The following is a 16,022-nucleotide window of genomic DNA, read 5'->3' as shown; positions in this document are numbered from 1 at the left end:
TGCGTCTAACAGTGGGAGTATACACTGCACAGGTATGCCAGAACTAGGGATGTACAGATACTTTTTGAGTACCAGTGCAGATACTTGGTATTTTAATGAGAACTACCAGGGTTGCAGCGGTTGCAGCCGGGACCTGGCTCTGGCACTCCACCACTGTCCTGAAATCATTAGTCTGTATTGTTTTAGAAAAACTGTCACATGACAATAAACAGAAATGTATCAGTACTCATACTTGTAAGTACTCGGCAAGTACCAGTACTCGTACTCGCAAAACTGGTATCTGTGCATCCCTTTATTTATATTTATAAAAACAAAATCGTACATTAAAACAGAGATGTACAAATCCCAGGAGCTCCGTGTGCTCCTTACAAATGACAGCGGCCTCCTAATTTTTGAATTTTTCTCTAGTGTAGTCTTGGAGCTCAAAAGTATCGGTACATGTACTCGTACTTGTACCGAGTACTGTACTTGGTATCTATGCAACCCTAGCCAGAACCCTTGTATGCACAAAATACTACTTATTACTGAACCACAAGTGAAAGTATCACAGACACACACAAACCTCAGGACAAGCGATCATTATTTTTAGTATGTAACTTTTCCATTACATTTGCTTTTCTCAACACTTTGTCCAAGCCTACCTTAAGGAATAACTTCAATAAAATAATTTGTGCATAGAGCAGCCATTATGATTCACAAGACCTCACACAGCCTTCCTGACAGGGTGCCCCTGATTGACCTCACTGTAGTCCCTGATAGCTTTGTGTTGCATTACATTCACTGAATATTATATGTGGCCCTTTGGTGATTTCAAGGACCACACTTAAAGCCCTCTTTATCAAGTAAGTTGACCACCACTAAAACAAACACAGTAGTTTAAAATAATATAAACATCTTGTTCTGTCAGCTGTAGACTTGTAAAAACGATGCATGGAGCCTCCATCACCATTGTCAAACCTTGTCAGTAACAATAATTACTTCTGATTCTGAATAAGGGGCAGGCTGTCTATCGAATAATGAATAAGGGGCCTAGTAAGCAAAGTATGTATCATCTTTTGTACAAGACATCTGTATAACAAGCAGAGTACATGGAGGCCGACTGAGAAATACATCATGGAATGTAAGCATCATATTTTGTCTGACATGTAGTAACTGAGTTCTCCCTGCAGCCCCATCCTCAGGATGAGCCTGGGGATGGGGCTGAGTGGGTGGAGAGTGGTGGTAATACAAAGATGTTTGACAGCACTCAGCTGAAGGGTGGTAGTGTATCAATTTATCCACAGCAGCACCCCCGATTCATGGGTACCCAGTACCAGACCACATTCCCCCAGGCACACCACTACTGGGGGATGTTTGACAGCTCCTGGGAACACAGTAGGTGACACTTTATGTTGCAACAAGCTCCTGAAAGTGGAAAAAGCTGGGGACATCTGGCCATCCTAATGTATAACCAAAATGTTTTTGTTTAGTTTTGGATAGTGTAGGGAAGGATTAGAATCCCTGTCAGGTTTGTATTGTTCTTTGTCCAAGCTCACTCACTCAATTTGTCCTGGAGACTTTTATTACTGGGAATCCAAACATTTACAGTTGTCAGCATAACAAAAGTTAACAGTTTATCTTCTAAAGGGGAAACTTGTTCTGGTGACAAATATCTTTGGGGAATTTCCTTCACTTTGTAGAGGTTTCCTTTTACTTTCTGTTGTGTCTCTGAGACAGGATGTGAAGGAAATTCTACCCACTTGGACAAATGCAGCAAAAAAAATAAACTGACAGGGGTTTTAATGCTTCCTTACTCTATCTTCAAAAAAGGTTTCTGCTATACATACACTTCATTTTCAATGTTGTTTTTTTACCCTTAAGAACTATCACACAGTACTGCTCATATCCCCATGGGTCCAAGTGCAGTAAGTGACATCATTAACATTTACTTCTAAGCATGCAATCAGTTAAGTGGGAATAGCAGTGATTATTTTTTAACAAAAATTGTCCTTGCAGAAGAGCCCACAAAGTGTAAAGAATATTACTGATGGGTATAACCTTTTCATAGAAACTTGCAAATATATGATTTTGTTTCACAGATTAAGGATTTTCCAGATATACCTAGTAATAGTGCACTAGCCGCAAACATTTACATTTTCCAACTATCAATGAAAACATTTATAGGAAAACAAAGCATGCAGTTATCTATTAATATAGTGCAATTAAGTACTCATCTTCAATTTTTCAATTTTGCTTACATACATTAGCCATACACACACATACATTCCTCCTTTTTTTCTTTTACCAATGTCTTGTTTAAGAAAATAGGCACTCTCTTTTCTGACTATTACCAAAGATTCCATCTTTCTCCTGAATTACTGATTTTTTCTTTTGCATAAATGGGCCTAATTACCTGAATTCAGTTTTGATTAGCAATGTTAATTGATGCAGCTGTGGATGGTATCTGTTTACCTAAATTACCATGTGCAAACAGCAATATGTCTGAAAGTGAATATGCTGAACTGAAAATACTAATTAGTGGTGGCAGATTGGTATTCAAGTCCCCTCTTTAGGCTTTTTTTTTTAATGAAAGCTCAGATGTGTCAGGGTTTTTATGATATTCAGACAGAAAATTCTGTTATGTATGATTTTAAAATTAAATTCTTGAAAACAGATGGACTGTCATTGTTATAAATATTCAGTATTTGTATACTGAGATACAGATAAAGAAAAACTGTCAAGGTAACTAATTAGGGGCTTGTATGTGTAAAAAAAAGAAAAGTTGTCTTGTCTTTAGTAGGAAAAAATTAACCTAGTCAATCACTGTCTTATGAAAAGGAAAACATGGTATACATTTACTGAGTGAGACAGTGCAATCAGTATCATTCTGAATGACAACTGAGAGGAAATCATTTACAGGATAAATCATTTGGAAAACAAATCTCCTTTTATAAATGGCTTACTTTAGACTTGCACTAAGGCAAGAGAAACAGTAAAGCATATAGACTATGCTGTGATCCTAAATAGGAAGCATGTCTTCTGTATGTAATGAGCAAATATTGCTGCTTCTTCATAGTTTTCTTATAATCTTAATTAGTAATAGTGTATATTTTAAGAAGGGTTGACTTTAAGATGTAAATAGAACTTATCAGACATAAAACTCTAAATGAAAAATGGATTCCCTATAAATAGGCCTATATATGTCCTGTTTTTATAAAGAAGTCCTACTGTGTGTATTATTGGAGCCTTCTTCAAGTACATAGTATTCATTTTCCTTGCCCCTATATATCATAACATAAGTATAAGCTTTTTTTCCACAGATTTTAGTCATTGCTTGCTTGCATTTCTTCTATAATTTGAGGCCAATGTTGCAATCAGATGCTGGAAAACAGAAAATATATAATTAATTTATATTAACATTCAATATCTTTAGTTAACTCACATCTAGCTGGTATTTTGTTTCTCGAGAGTTTTGCGATAAATCCAAGTTCATTTACTTTCACTAACTGTATAACACTTATCACATCCAATTAGTAAAATGTTCTTCCACTTTGTAGCTTGTAATTGTATGCATAATTGTATGTCCATATTCAAGAAAACCATGCTTTTATCATTGGTTAGTAAACTTTGGATGCTTTTTTAAATATGCATAAGCTAATATATCAGCTTTTACAGAATTTAGTTTTGTGAGGCAGGACAGTAAAATCCATTGAAAATATTTGTTAGATTACAACATAAATGTTATACTTATATATGTTTTTGACAAGCTCATTGTGCCCAGCATTAAGTCTTAAATATTTTTATTATCACTGGGAACTCTAGTTGTGTCTATATTTACAAAATTATGTGCTTTTGGGAGCTGTAGGGAAATGGATGCAACAGTTTCTGCAGACAGGCACAGCTGTGGCTAAAATATCCTCTGTGGCTAGCACCCATGCATACTTAAGTGTCATTAAACTCAAATCAAAAAAACAAATATAATGTGCCTTACCTTCTCAATCCCTCATATAAATGCATTTGATTAGCTATTTTTGATTATATATCAATAAAAAATCATTTTAGAAATCTGGTCCTCACACTTACTTTTTAAAGGGTAGCTATGCTATCCCTACACGATCCTGTTCTAAGTGTAATGTGGTCACCCTCCTCAGCATGTTTTCAATGTGTCTAATAATGCTGTGTTGATGTTACCAGTGCTGCCAGGGTCATTTTTTGTATTTGGGGGAGATCACCATGGGGACAGCTGAAGTGTTGCCAGGCCTATAAAAATGTCCTGTCCTGGAACGCTAAGTTTAGGTGTTAGGCAGAGCTTATGTTTTAGCATTTAGGTGGTTAAGTGGGAAGAGCAGCTTAATGGTAGATTAAATTGGTAGGGATGTGGGGACACTTTTGTGTAAATGTATTTTTAGCATCAAAACCCCTGCATTGACTAATAATCTGCCTCCAAACAAAATACCCCAAATGCTTTAAGTGCCATAACTTTTACCTAAAAACTACACCTTCCATTCATGACAATGTTAGAAGATGACAAAAGCAGTATTCAGTATATTACACCTTTTCAAATGTATTCTCATGCACATGTAAAAGTATTTTGTCATGTCATGTTTAAAGAGAGCACTATCCAAAGCTGATATTTCAGCTTGTTGAGTAGATGTGGTAGGTTAAGTAACTGACCAACTTTTGTATCTCTCAGGGACATAAAAATGGCTTTACTCTCAAATTAGACTCCCAGAACTGAATACCCTGCATAATAGAGAAGCCATAGGGAAAAATTATTTTATCAGCTTTTTCTTTCTTTTTATATTGGATACAGTAAAACTGAAAGAGTTTACAATTACAGTGAACCACACAAAGCCACAATGCCAATGCATACAGTTGAACTTTTTGTATTTAATCACAAACAGTAGAATCATGAATTGTGAATTTCTCTAGTACCCCGTTTTATGATGCATGGAAAAATGTTGATTTAATAATTTACAAAATCAATATCTGTTGATGTTTTGCAGACTTGTATTGTTACTCAAGTGCTATATACAGTAAAGTAGAAATTTTTTTTGTATGTTTTCATGTGCTCTGTTGCAGATTGATAAAATATTTTGTTGTAGTCAAGTTAGATTTTATTTTGTTCTAGAAAAGAAACCTGCACAGTTGTATCATATATGTTTGGTTCTAACTGGGGCAGTGTTTTAATGTACATTAATGTGAATTCCAGGCAACCAACTAAAATCAATTAAAATAAATATACTTGATCTGTTTTACATGCCAAGGGATTTGTAATTCTGTTTAGACACTCTTGGGATCTAGATAGAAGTGCCAACTAAGTGATTACCCTCTCTGCGCAAAGAACACTACAGTTTAGCAATAAGAATCTACCCCAGCCAGTGATTGGACATCCAAAAAGCAACTTGAGTTCGTCCACGTGCTTTCTCTCCTGTTAGCATGTGCCATGGCCATAAGAGAACTCACTAGATCTCAGTGCTGTAGCTCGCGGCATACTGAGACGCCGCAGTATACCGTGAGCAGCTGCCCAGCTGCGTGACTGACAGCTGGCTCTACCTATCTAAAGACAGAGCCATCTGTACCCGCCCCTCCCCCGTCCATTCCGCCAGTCAGCGCTGGCGGATCAGAGCGGGGAGGGGGGAATCCAGCCGTGACAGGATTGAGAGGTGAGCGAACGCCGGTATGTGTTTGCTCACCTCCCGATCTACTGAGCCGACCTGTGACAGTCTCATTGTCGGCTAGAACTATGAGGTGAGTGAAAATCACTCACCTCATAGTTCTCCTTTAATAAAACATTACCTTACAGAACAATTCTGCACCAACTTCTTGCAAATACATTAACACAGTATGGATCCTGTCTGCCTCTGAGCATGGACACCAAGACCTACACGGATGTGCAGTTTGGGTGTGCGCATGACAGCGCACGGCCACGTCCTCCCAAAGAGGAGAACAGGGTGCTGCGTGCAATCACACGCAGCACCTGTCACTCCTGGGAATGGCCCGATACGGGCATGCACACCCCTGCGGACATGTACAGGTGAAACTCGAATAATTAGAATATCGTGCAAAGTTCATTTCACTAATGCAACTTAAAAGGTGAAACTAATATATGAGATAGACTCATTGCATGCAAAGCAAGATAGTTCAAGCCGTGATTTGTCATAATTGTGATGATTATGGCTTACAGCTCATGAAAACCCCAAATCCACAACCTCAAAAAAGTAGATTATTACATGCAATCAATAAAACAAGGATTGTACATAGAACAATATCGGACCTCTGAAAAGTACAAGCATGCATATGTACTCAGTACTTGGTTTGGGCCCCTTTTGCAGCACTTACTGCAATTACTTTTGCACGATATTCTAATTATTCGAGTTTTACCTGTACAACCCGAGTTAACGCTGTGTGAATATGGCCTTAGTATGAAGCAGTGTTTCTGACACTTTGGACACTCAGTGGGGATCATTTACTATAGGAAAAGAGAATGCTTAATTTACATTGTTCACTAGCTTAGAGAATAAGGGATATTGGGTATTAAAAGACAACATAAATCTTCACCTTCTACACTGAGTTAAGTGAACACTCTCGTACTAGTAAGCCAACTCAATAACATTAAAAGCTGCAATTCTTCTTGAACTGTTCTTTAATGGCAAGCTCAGTACAACAAGTGTTATAGTAAATTTCCTTTATATATTAAATCCTTTGCAGAATATCCTTTTTTTTCTTTTATTTAGATAAATATGTATCAGATAATCTTCAAAGCATTCGGATGACATTTAACTAGTGTTGGAGGGTCACTTTGTCTAATCCACTTTCAGTGTATTTCTTGCAGTATAAATTTTAGTTCTTCCAAGATGACAGAAAGACTGAATTATTTATCAGCATTGAAGCATCTTACCCCGATGATACATCATGGTTAAGGAATCTGGCTCCCAAGGGAAAAGTCATATGGTGAACCCTCTCCCCACCAACCCTTCTCAGCTGTTGTGAGATGGTGGCTGTCAAAAAATAAAAATGACATCATATGACAGGGGATGTGAGCAGCAGGAAAAAAATTCCAGAGCAATAAATTTGGCAAACTAACAGCACCGTGACATCCTATTTTATCTTTCAGTAATTACTTTCTGCAGTTCATAAATGTTCCTATGACTCAAGTGTATGGCTCTATTCTTCAAAGGCTAGATTAACTAGTTTCATTTAAGGGCTGCTGGTTGCATCATTTCACATAGAAGTCTGAAATAAATGATCTTGAATATTTCACCAGCATCAAGTTAACAGTTCATTTCTTGCGCTTTAAATAATCTTCACTGCAGTGTTGTTCTACTTACATGAGGCTTGCCAAATTGGATTTAAGGATTTAGAAGTTGAGTTTATTCTCCTTAAACAAGCGTAAAGTGTAAAGCAAACTATTTTGTTTCACACCTGCTTTATTAATTTTTTTTCAGGCATTTACTGATTTATTTCATGTACTCTGAATCAGAAACAGGTTTACAGAAAGGAAATGATTCCAATCATTTTGTTATGTCAGTGCTAAAATATTGAAAGCATTTGCTAGACATTAGAGCCCCAACTATGTGTCATGGGGCCCCATAGACTCCCCTGTTTCTATAATCTCCATCACCAAGGCACTCCCCCTAATCATACAGAATATTATTTGCTTTCATAGAAATTATATAAACATACTTAAAAAACATAATTTTATCCAAATGCATTTGCACAAACGTCCACAACTAATTTCCTAGAAGGGGCAATTTGTCATTTATATCTGCTATACAGTTATCTGCTAGATGTAGTGGCATTTTATTGGGCGAAGAGTTGGTCCACCCAAATTTGATATTTTGCTCTTGGTCAGAAACTGGTGGGTTGTCTTATCTGTTTGGATTGTGGCAAGAGACCTATGTATCCAGCTCCACTTACCTGTTCAAATTATTTCTGTTGGATTTTCCATTTATAGCAGAGCGTTATAAGAGTTTGGCTTTAAGTGTGTTTGTGTTTAAATGTTTTTTATGGCCATCAATATTAAAAATGATTGGATCTTAGACACAAAAGACTCAATTCACATAATAAGGATCTTTATATTTAGGTATGTGACTGTAATTGTCAAATCTATTAACTCTTATCTGAAAGTAATGGTAATTTTATGATATTAAGGATGCTTATTTAGGTGTATTAGCTTTGTAAATTAAGTCTGAGGTCTTTTGACTTTTCTGTAGAAGGCTCACCAAACACACTAAAGGTACTTTGCTGTTCAATAACACTTGGATTGCTTACAGAATTTTAGCAGCCTAGGACAAATCAACAGTCATTTTTTTAGTTTTGGATAGAGTGTAAAAGGGTTAAAACCTTTGTCAGGTTTTTTTGTTTGCTGTATGTATCCTAGCTAGGGAGATTCACCAGTCTGTTTGTGCTGGTAACTCTTGACACGGGGACTACATGTGAGAGAAAATGTAACATTTTAAGTTGCTACCAGAATAGAAGGAGAGGGGGAATTTTTCAATTCGTTCTGGTGACATACATCTAAAATGGGATTTACCTTACTCTAGAGAGATTTTCCCTCACTTCCTTTTATAACTACAGGACAGGAAGTCAATAATGGAGATTTGTTTTACTGATGTAAAAAAAACTGACAAGGGCTTTAGCAACTCCCTACTCTAGCCCTCAAAAAAACAGTTTTGACTGTAGATACACTTTATTATTATTTCTGCAGGTAGGTTGTGAATGTATAGCATTAGGAGGTCTCTAAAAAAAAAAGAGGTTTGTCAGCCAAATCTTTCCATTTCAGGATCCCATGCTCTACATTTCTGCCTTCAACTGCAAAGTTAAATGCCCACCCTCTGCAATTATTTATAGTAGTACTTACTCATCTGCATACTATAGGAATAATTAAAGAACACCCATTGCCTGGTATTGAATATTTGATGTGTTAAAGCTGTCTGAATGGACCACAAATATTAAGTGTGTATAACCAGCCCAAAGATGGGGTTCCCTACAGTTTTTTCTTGTGGCTTCACTATGCAGTACAGTAGTGGATGAAGTTGTGTCAGCCCTGCTCAGTTGTCTTTTGCTAAACTTATCAAAACCTAGCCTATGTTCCAAAACATAGAAACGTACAGGGTTATTCACAAAAGGGTGAGGAGTTTGGAGAAGGCTGGAGAAGTGAACAATCTAGGACAATATTGCCAAACTGGAAAGTGAACTGGAGAATTTTTCCATATCTGCTATTTTGGCCTATAGTGTTCACTTCTCCTGCCTTCTCCAAACTCTTCACCCTTTTGTGAATAACTCTGTAACTGTTCTATGGTCTAAGCTGAGAACTAGAAAGGCTAATTAGCCTCTTTTTGAGATAACCCACGAAGTGCGCACAGGTCATAGGACAGATGTGAATTAATGACATGATCACCAGTTGTTTTTCTGTACTTATTAAACAGATACAAAAACAATGCCTTTAATTATATTTTAACAGACAAACAGTTAGCAAAGGGAAGTTCAATAATACATGCTTATTATTGTTAAACCCTCATTGTTTTTAACTTTGGTGATTACAGCTTGGAAACTTTATAAATTGTTGGTTCTCTATTGTTTTGCCTGTTGGTGCAATTACATCATGCTGTTTCAATCTCGAATCATCCTCTGTATTGTTCTACTGAAATATAGTGAGAACATGTAGAATATATAGAGAATACTGTTATAATTGGCAGTAATCACAGTAGTAGACAGCAAAAGATTGAAAAAAACCTTCTTCTGATAAATATATACTTATATTTTTATCCATAGGTCTGTTTTAATATCACTCCACATGAAGGCACAACTCTTTTTGAAGTTTTGCATCTTGGTCTTGAAAAATACCTTGATGATTTAAATCAGATCAGCTCTCAAGCTAGTAAAGAGTACGCTCTGGAGAAAGCACTGAACAAAATGGAAACGGATTGGGAGGATGTGTGCTTCATCTTTTCACCCTACAAAGATGGAAATAGCCATGTACTAGCCGCTGTTGATGAAATTCAGGTGAACTACTTTCATAGTAATATTAAGTTACACTATGACCTGTAATCCATTTATTAGGATGATTATGTTTACATTTTCTGAAAAGATTGATTATACCCATGAAAAAATGAGAGTCTCTTTTTTTGTGTATGTGTTCAGACAGCCCAGTACTTCCACACAATAGACTATTAATTTTCTCTTCACACTTTTTCTTTTTATTTGACACCTGAAATTGGTTGGTTGCATACAATGCACACCAATGCACACCAACGTTCGATGCAGTATGTTGGTAGTGATTAGAGACATTTTATGGAGTTATGACACATGCTCTAATCCATTTTTCCTTCATGCCTCAAGCACACTTTAGAAAAGTATACCCATAGGTTTGCTGAGCTAGATATTCGCATAGTCATATTTCAAAATGCCATATCTATAGCTAGCAGGAAAGCTGCTGGACAATATCTGGAAATAAAATATCTTAATTGAGACTTTTCTATAGATTCTTTTCCTGTATAAGGAAAATCTATTTGTAAGTAGTGCTGTTGGCTATTGCCCAATGGCACATATCAAGATATATGAGGCATTGCAGGGTGTATAGTAATGCAATACCCCAGTTTGATTTATCCATTTACTCTAAAGTTCTTTGTTTGCATTATTTTAAATAATCATTTGCAATAACGTTTTAAGCTGCAAAGTTTCTTGCCTACCAACTGTTCGGAGTTCTATAGTTCTGTTACTTACCTTTCTAGTGTATCCTCCACCTTGTTACGCATTTACCTCTTCAGTGCTCCATCCTTGTCTTGCTTTTTTGCTTTTTTTACTTGTATGTGCACTCCTTATGTGCATTTGCTTCTTGGATCTGCTTTTTGTGCCTAATAATCTGTGGATCCTGTTGTTCTATACCTACATGTACCACACACTCCCTGTGTGCATTTACCTCTTTGACCTGCACTTCATATTTAACCTTCTGCGATTCTGTATCTCTTTTTGTACACACATGCAATGCACATCTCTTGCTTGTCTTTGTATCTTGTTACCTACGTTCTCCTAGTGTACCTCTAAGTTATTCAATTTTCCTGTTTGTCATTGTCTCCTGTGTCCTTGCGCTGCTTCCCTCTTCGGTGTACCCTGTGCTGTGTGTTTTCCACCTTTGCTTCTGTCTCTCTCTGCTTGTTCCTATACTCCTCCTCCTGGTTTCAAGTTTCTCCCCCACCTGTCTCTGTATCCCCGGTGCTTCCTCTAGTCCTTTTGTCTGTGTGGGTGTGGTAAGAGGCCGCAACCTGGAAGGTGTCCAGCAGCCAATCATCCTCACCATTAGAGGCTCCATAGAAGACCTAGCCCTTCTTAGATTCTGTGCCTCTAGTGTGTCCCTGATAATGCACAGACCTTTAGTTTCTAAGTTCTCTGTGTCCTACATTCCAGATATCCCTCCTGTCTGTGACCCCAATCTGCTCTACAAGTCCTGGAGCACTCATGCCCTAGTGCCCTGGTCTGCAGGCCGTGACAGTATATAGTATATAACAAGCGGTAACTTTTCAGTTCACTGTAATAAGATAAGATTAGCTGAATCTGTGACTTTTACTTACTTGCTATATAAACCAAATAAATCAATATGTGTTAACTTATTTAAGAACGTTTGAAGCCAACAAAGTTGATTTTCGGTTCTTCCTTGTGGAAAACTGTGTTTTATGTTTGAGAAATAATGTTTAGGGGTTTATTGCTTCTTAAACTTTTCCCTAGGTACCACTAAGTGGCCATATTTTCTTGCTTTCAACTTCACCAAAGTTAAATAATTAGAGAAGATCTTAGAATATAATTTACATACTCATGCAAATACCTGGATAAGTAAAAAATTTACAAAGATTTGAGTGAATAAATCAACCCCACCTTTCCAAGTAAATGACTCGATCTGCTCTTATGATCCAATTATATGCACTTGTGCTTACATGCATTTACTCTCCTTTATGTGCATTTACATGCATTTACATACATTTAGATGTATTCAGAGTATCTTATCTGCCTGTGGACACACAGAATTTTATTTTCTCTAAGTGCGATTAAACTGAATGCACCTAAATGCTGGTAAATTCACAGTGCAAATGATACCATTTAAAATCATTACATTAATTTATATGTGTTTAGAAATAAACACATATACATGTATGTATGCAACTGAGAGTGTGAATGAGGGAAATAGAGGACTTTCATTCAAAATAGTCTTGTTCTGATGAACCAGGCTTTTCCACAGCCCTGGTGGCAAAAGAGGTAGTTACGGAATTATAGAAATTGCATGGCCAATAGTAAACAGGGAAAAGGATTCTGGGAGATTCCCATGGTCTAGTTGAAATATACTTGATATATACTTGATGTACTATTACTTCATTTTATATGAACTATATGCAATGTGCAATATAATATATATTATGTGTTTTCTGCATGTGAACTGAACTGTTGGCTTAGAAGCAGCACTGCAAAGATGGGCCTGTTGCTGAATCTTGAATTTGGTGCATCAACTCATTGACTTCAATTAGTAATGTTTAAAAAAATATTTGTGAGACAGTAGTCTATTGGAGAGAGTTAAGAGCAACTTTGAAAATGTTTCTGAGGTCCAATATTAAGTGATATTATGAGCCCCAACTCATAGTAAAATAGCCAATAAAACATAGTTTGGAGGTAGTCTAGCATAGGTATGCAAAATCATAATCATCTGCTTCATTTTCATTTCTCTTCTCCTTGTTCAAGGTTTTGCTAGAAGACCATATTGTAAAAACTACAACCATGAAAGGCTCTCCATTTATTGCACCATTTGAAAAAGAAATATTAGCTTGGGAAGCTAAGTTGGTATGTTGCCTTTTGAGAAGTTCTTGTTGAATTACATCTCCATGCTACATCTCAGATTTCCCCACCCAGTAAAGTCCATGCTTCACTAACTTTCATTATATACAGCTTTCAGGACCAGCTTTGTCATCAGCATTCTGAAGGATATTAAGAAGGGAAAAGGAGTATAAAATGATTTATGTTAAATTGATTTCACTTTAATTTTTATTATGTGAGCCTAAATGCAACATACACAATCACCCAGTAAGAGAGACTCATCCAAGTGTGGCACACAAAGAGGCAGCTTCACTAAGTAGAGCAGAAATCAGGAGATGTGGAGACATTTCTTAACACTATGAAAATCCAATTATGAAAAGTGTTTTTGCTCATATCTGCATTAGAAAGTTTATTTTTAGCGTAATGCCTAGAATTAGTTTGGTCTTTACAAATTTGTTTGTTGTTCAGCGGCACTTGCAGGACACTTTGGATTCCTGGCTCACAGTTCAGATGGCCTGGTTGTATCTGGCGCCGATTTTCAGATCAGCGGATATACGTAATCAAATACCAGTAGAAGGGGCGAAATTTCAAACTGTTGATTTCAATTGGTAAGTTTTCTGCAAACATAAATAGTAGCTTACATGAACAGGGTGAATGCTTAAAGTGTGTGTATAGCTAAAGCTTGAGCAGATGTCGCCAGCGCAGGTGTCTACATTGGAAGATTTTCCCTCACCTCTTGTTCAGGGGACAACTCCATAGGTTAATTATAACCTAGGTTAATTATTAGAGTCCAAATAGAGTATAACATGTATATTTGTGTATCCATGCATGTTTATTTTTTGCTTGAAAACACGTAATCTAAAACAAATGACCTTTTCTTTCAGTGGCAATACTGTTTCAGCACAAGCTTCCTCACACACATTTGTATTGCACAGTAGGGGGTCTGTCCAACCAGGGCTGTGTGACTTACCAAGAGCACTGAGTCTATTATCTCTCCCCCTCTCTCTCTCCCCCTCTCTCTCTCTCCCCCTCTCTCTCTTTATTTTTATTGATGGTAATGTTCCTTATCTAGGTATAATATTAGGCTTTGTGATTAGAAGTATCTTGAAGAGTTGTTTTTGCATGCCAAACAACTTTTCCATTTGTTTGTTTCCCTGCTTTAGATACAGTAAAAGTACTTCTAGAACATGTAGGCAGTCATTGCTGACCTCTCCACCTGATAATTCAATTTCCTTGGCTGCTATGCTTCCCTGTAGGTTTTAATAATTTAGTCACTAACCAGAAATAGGTATTGAATTAAGGAATCCTAGCTATGCATGCATGTTTCAGGTCATTGAGTTTTGAAGGCAGATACAGCCAGGCAAATAACATTTTAGGGGCTCAGAAATGACAGTCTCCATATTTATCTCAGTACAGGTTTCCTTCAAAGGGAGATTGTGGCTTCTGTGGGTAACATAGTAGATACTTTTTGTATACTGGATATGAACTGTGACTGCTGTCCTCCAGTTATTTTAAGCATACAGTTTTTTTATGGTTGTTCACCTTGGATTTGTAATCTTCTCTTTGCTGAAAACCTCTATTCTACATCTGTTTGGATTTTATTTTGACTATTCCCTGTCTCCCTTGTTTCATTAGTGACATTTTTTTTCTTTGCTCTTTTATACCTTTTTTTGTTTTAATATCTCCTTCATTTCATAATTATTCTGTTTTTTACTGATGCTTTCAAAAGACATCATAAGCCAAAGTCATTAATTTTCTCTTAGAAGCCTTTCTCTATGTAAGAGACCTTTGAAGTCTGAAATTTTAAGCAGCTGACATATTTGTAGTCCATATTGTTGCCTCAGCCAGTGCTAACAAAATTTTTAAGAAATAATTCGCATTTGACACTTTTCACCATATGATTTCTAAATGGTGTACAGTGTTGAATTTGTATATTGGGTACATTTTTATACTATTTATGGACTAAAGAATGTCTTCAATTGTTACCAAGTATGGCAAGCCACTATCCTTTAAAAAATACTGAAAAAAATACTTATTGTTTCTGATGTTCTGCAGCTGCTTTTGTAGAAGTTAGTGTTAAGGTTAATAGTAACAGTTTTAAATGTATAGATGATGCGCATGGCTAGACTAAAGTATTTGCCACTGGTCTCCATTTTTGGGATTAATAAAATTGAGATATGTGTGCATTACTGTCTGATATTTACAATTACAGATATCACTGTTAATTTAGCAAAGAGACTTAGATTTAATGGGACAACCTAGAGATTATTGTCGTGCAAATGTCAGACCTCTTCTGATTAGGCTGCTCTGTATTTTAGCAGGGCTGCTTTAAAACAGAATTCCAGCCATTCTTCGATGGCTGAATGAAATGGCATCAGTGAGTTTATTTTTAGTTGTTGATTTCCTCACTCCATCACTAATAGCTATGATCATTGAAACAGCATATCTGGTCAATGGGAAGCTATAAATACACTTTTATGTTAACAAAGTGGGGGAAGAGTTAGAACAACCGTGGGGTTTATGTTACATTTTTGCCATCCCATTTAAACCACGCTTTCCGTGAACACATGGCAAAGTGAATGTTTTTGTGCGGCTTTGGTACGCATTCACAAATCTGTGCTTGCGTTGCCATTAACATGCAATGCATGTAGCAAAATCTGCTACATGAGCTTTTTTGCATAGTTTGTCGCACATACAGGTCGCACATACAGGTCCCATTGAACTCAATAAGAAAGTGCGGCAAATGCGGCACTTAAACGCACACAAACAAGCAGGAATGTGTGTGAAGATGACGCATATTCATGGAACGCACATGTGTGAATGTGGGCTAAATGATTGTTTGAGTTCCTGTCTCAGTGGCAGTGGTTAATTCAATTAGAAGTGAGCAGAAACCTATTTGACAAAGATCCAAATGCCAAGTAACAAAATCTGATCTAGGTTTTAACTGTTCACTTCTCCAAACTCTTCCCCCCTTTGTGAATAATCCTGTTAATAATAACATTGAACAATTGCTGTATCCTAAAATCCAGAGGCAAGATAAGTATACAGTATATTAGCCATGGGCCAGCCAGCAAAAGTGAATTTAAACCAGATTGTAATAGAAACTTAGAGCTGATGCTCTGAAATAGTTTACATATAAGCATGCAGGTAACCAAAGAGCATAATAATTCTAAATTAGACCTAGTTAAAGAAAATGTAAAACTATGTGTCTATGTAGACCAAGAAATTACACCGCCAAACAG

The 16,022-nt window shown here is 36.7% G+C and overlaps 1 protein-coding gene across 1 annotated transcript in view; it reads left to right on the top strand.

Annotated features, from left to right (window-relative positions):
- LOC108784922 (dynein heavy chain 3, axonemal-like) overlaps positions 1–16,022 on the top strand; it is an 899,093-nt gene that overhangs the window by 215,802 nt on the left and 667,269 nt on the right. Inside the window, exons 18-22 of the mRNA XM_018553871.1 lie at positions 1,150–1,374; positions 1,861–1,904; positions 9,757–9,987; positions 12,709–12,807; positions 13,249–13,388. Coding sequence (XP_018409373.1) covers positions 1,150–1,374; positions 1,861–1,904; positions 9,757–9,987; positions 12,709–12,807; positions 13,249–13,388 — 739 coding nt within the window. The remainder of the gene's footprint in view (positions 1–1,149; positions 1,375–1,860; positions 1,905–9,756; positions 9,988–12,708; positions 12,808–13,248; positions 13,389–16,022) is intronic.

This window comes from Nanorana parkeri, unplaced genomic scaffold (genome assembly GCF_000935625.1).
Source record: "Nanorana parkeri isolate BGI_ZX_2015 unplaced genomic scaffold, ASM93562v1 scaffold132, whole genome shotgun sequence".
Lineage (NCBI taxonomy): Eukaryota > Metazoa > Chordata > Amphibia > Anura > Dicroglossidae > Nanorana > Nanorana parkeri.
Note: the sequence above shows the minus strand (reverse complement) of the source record. Positions and strands in the feature narration are given on the sequence as shown.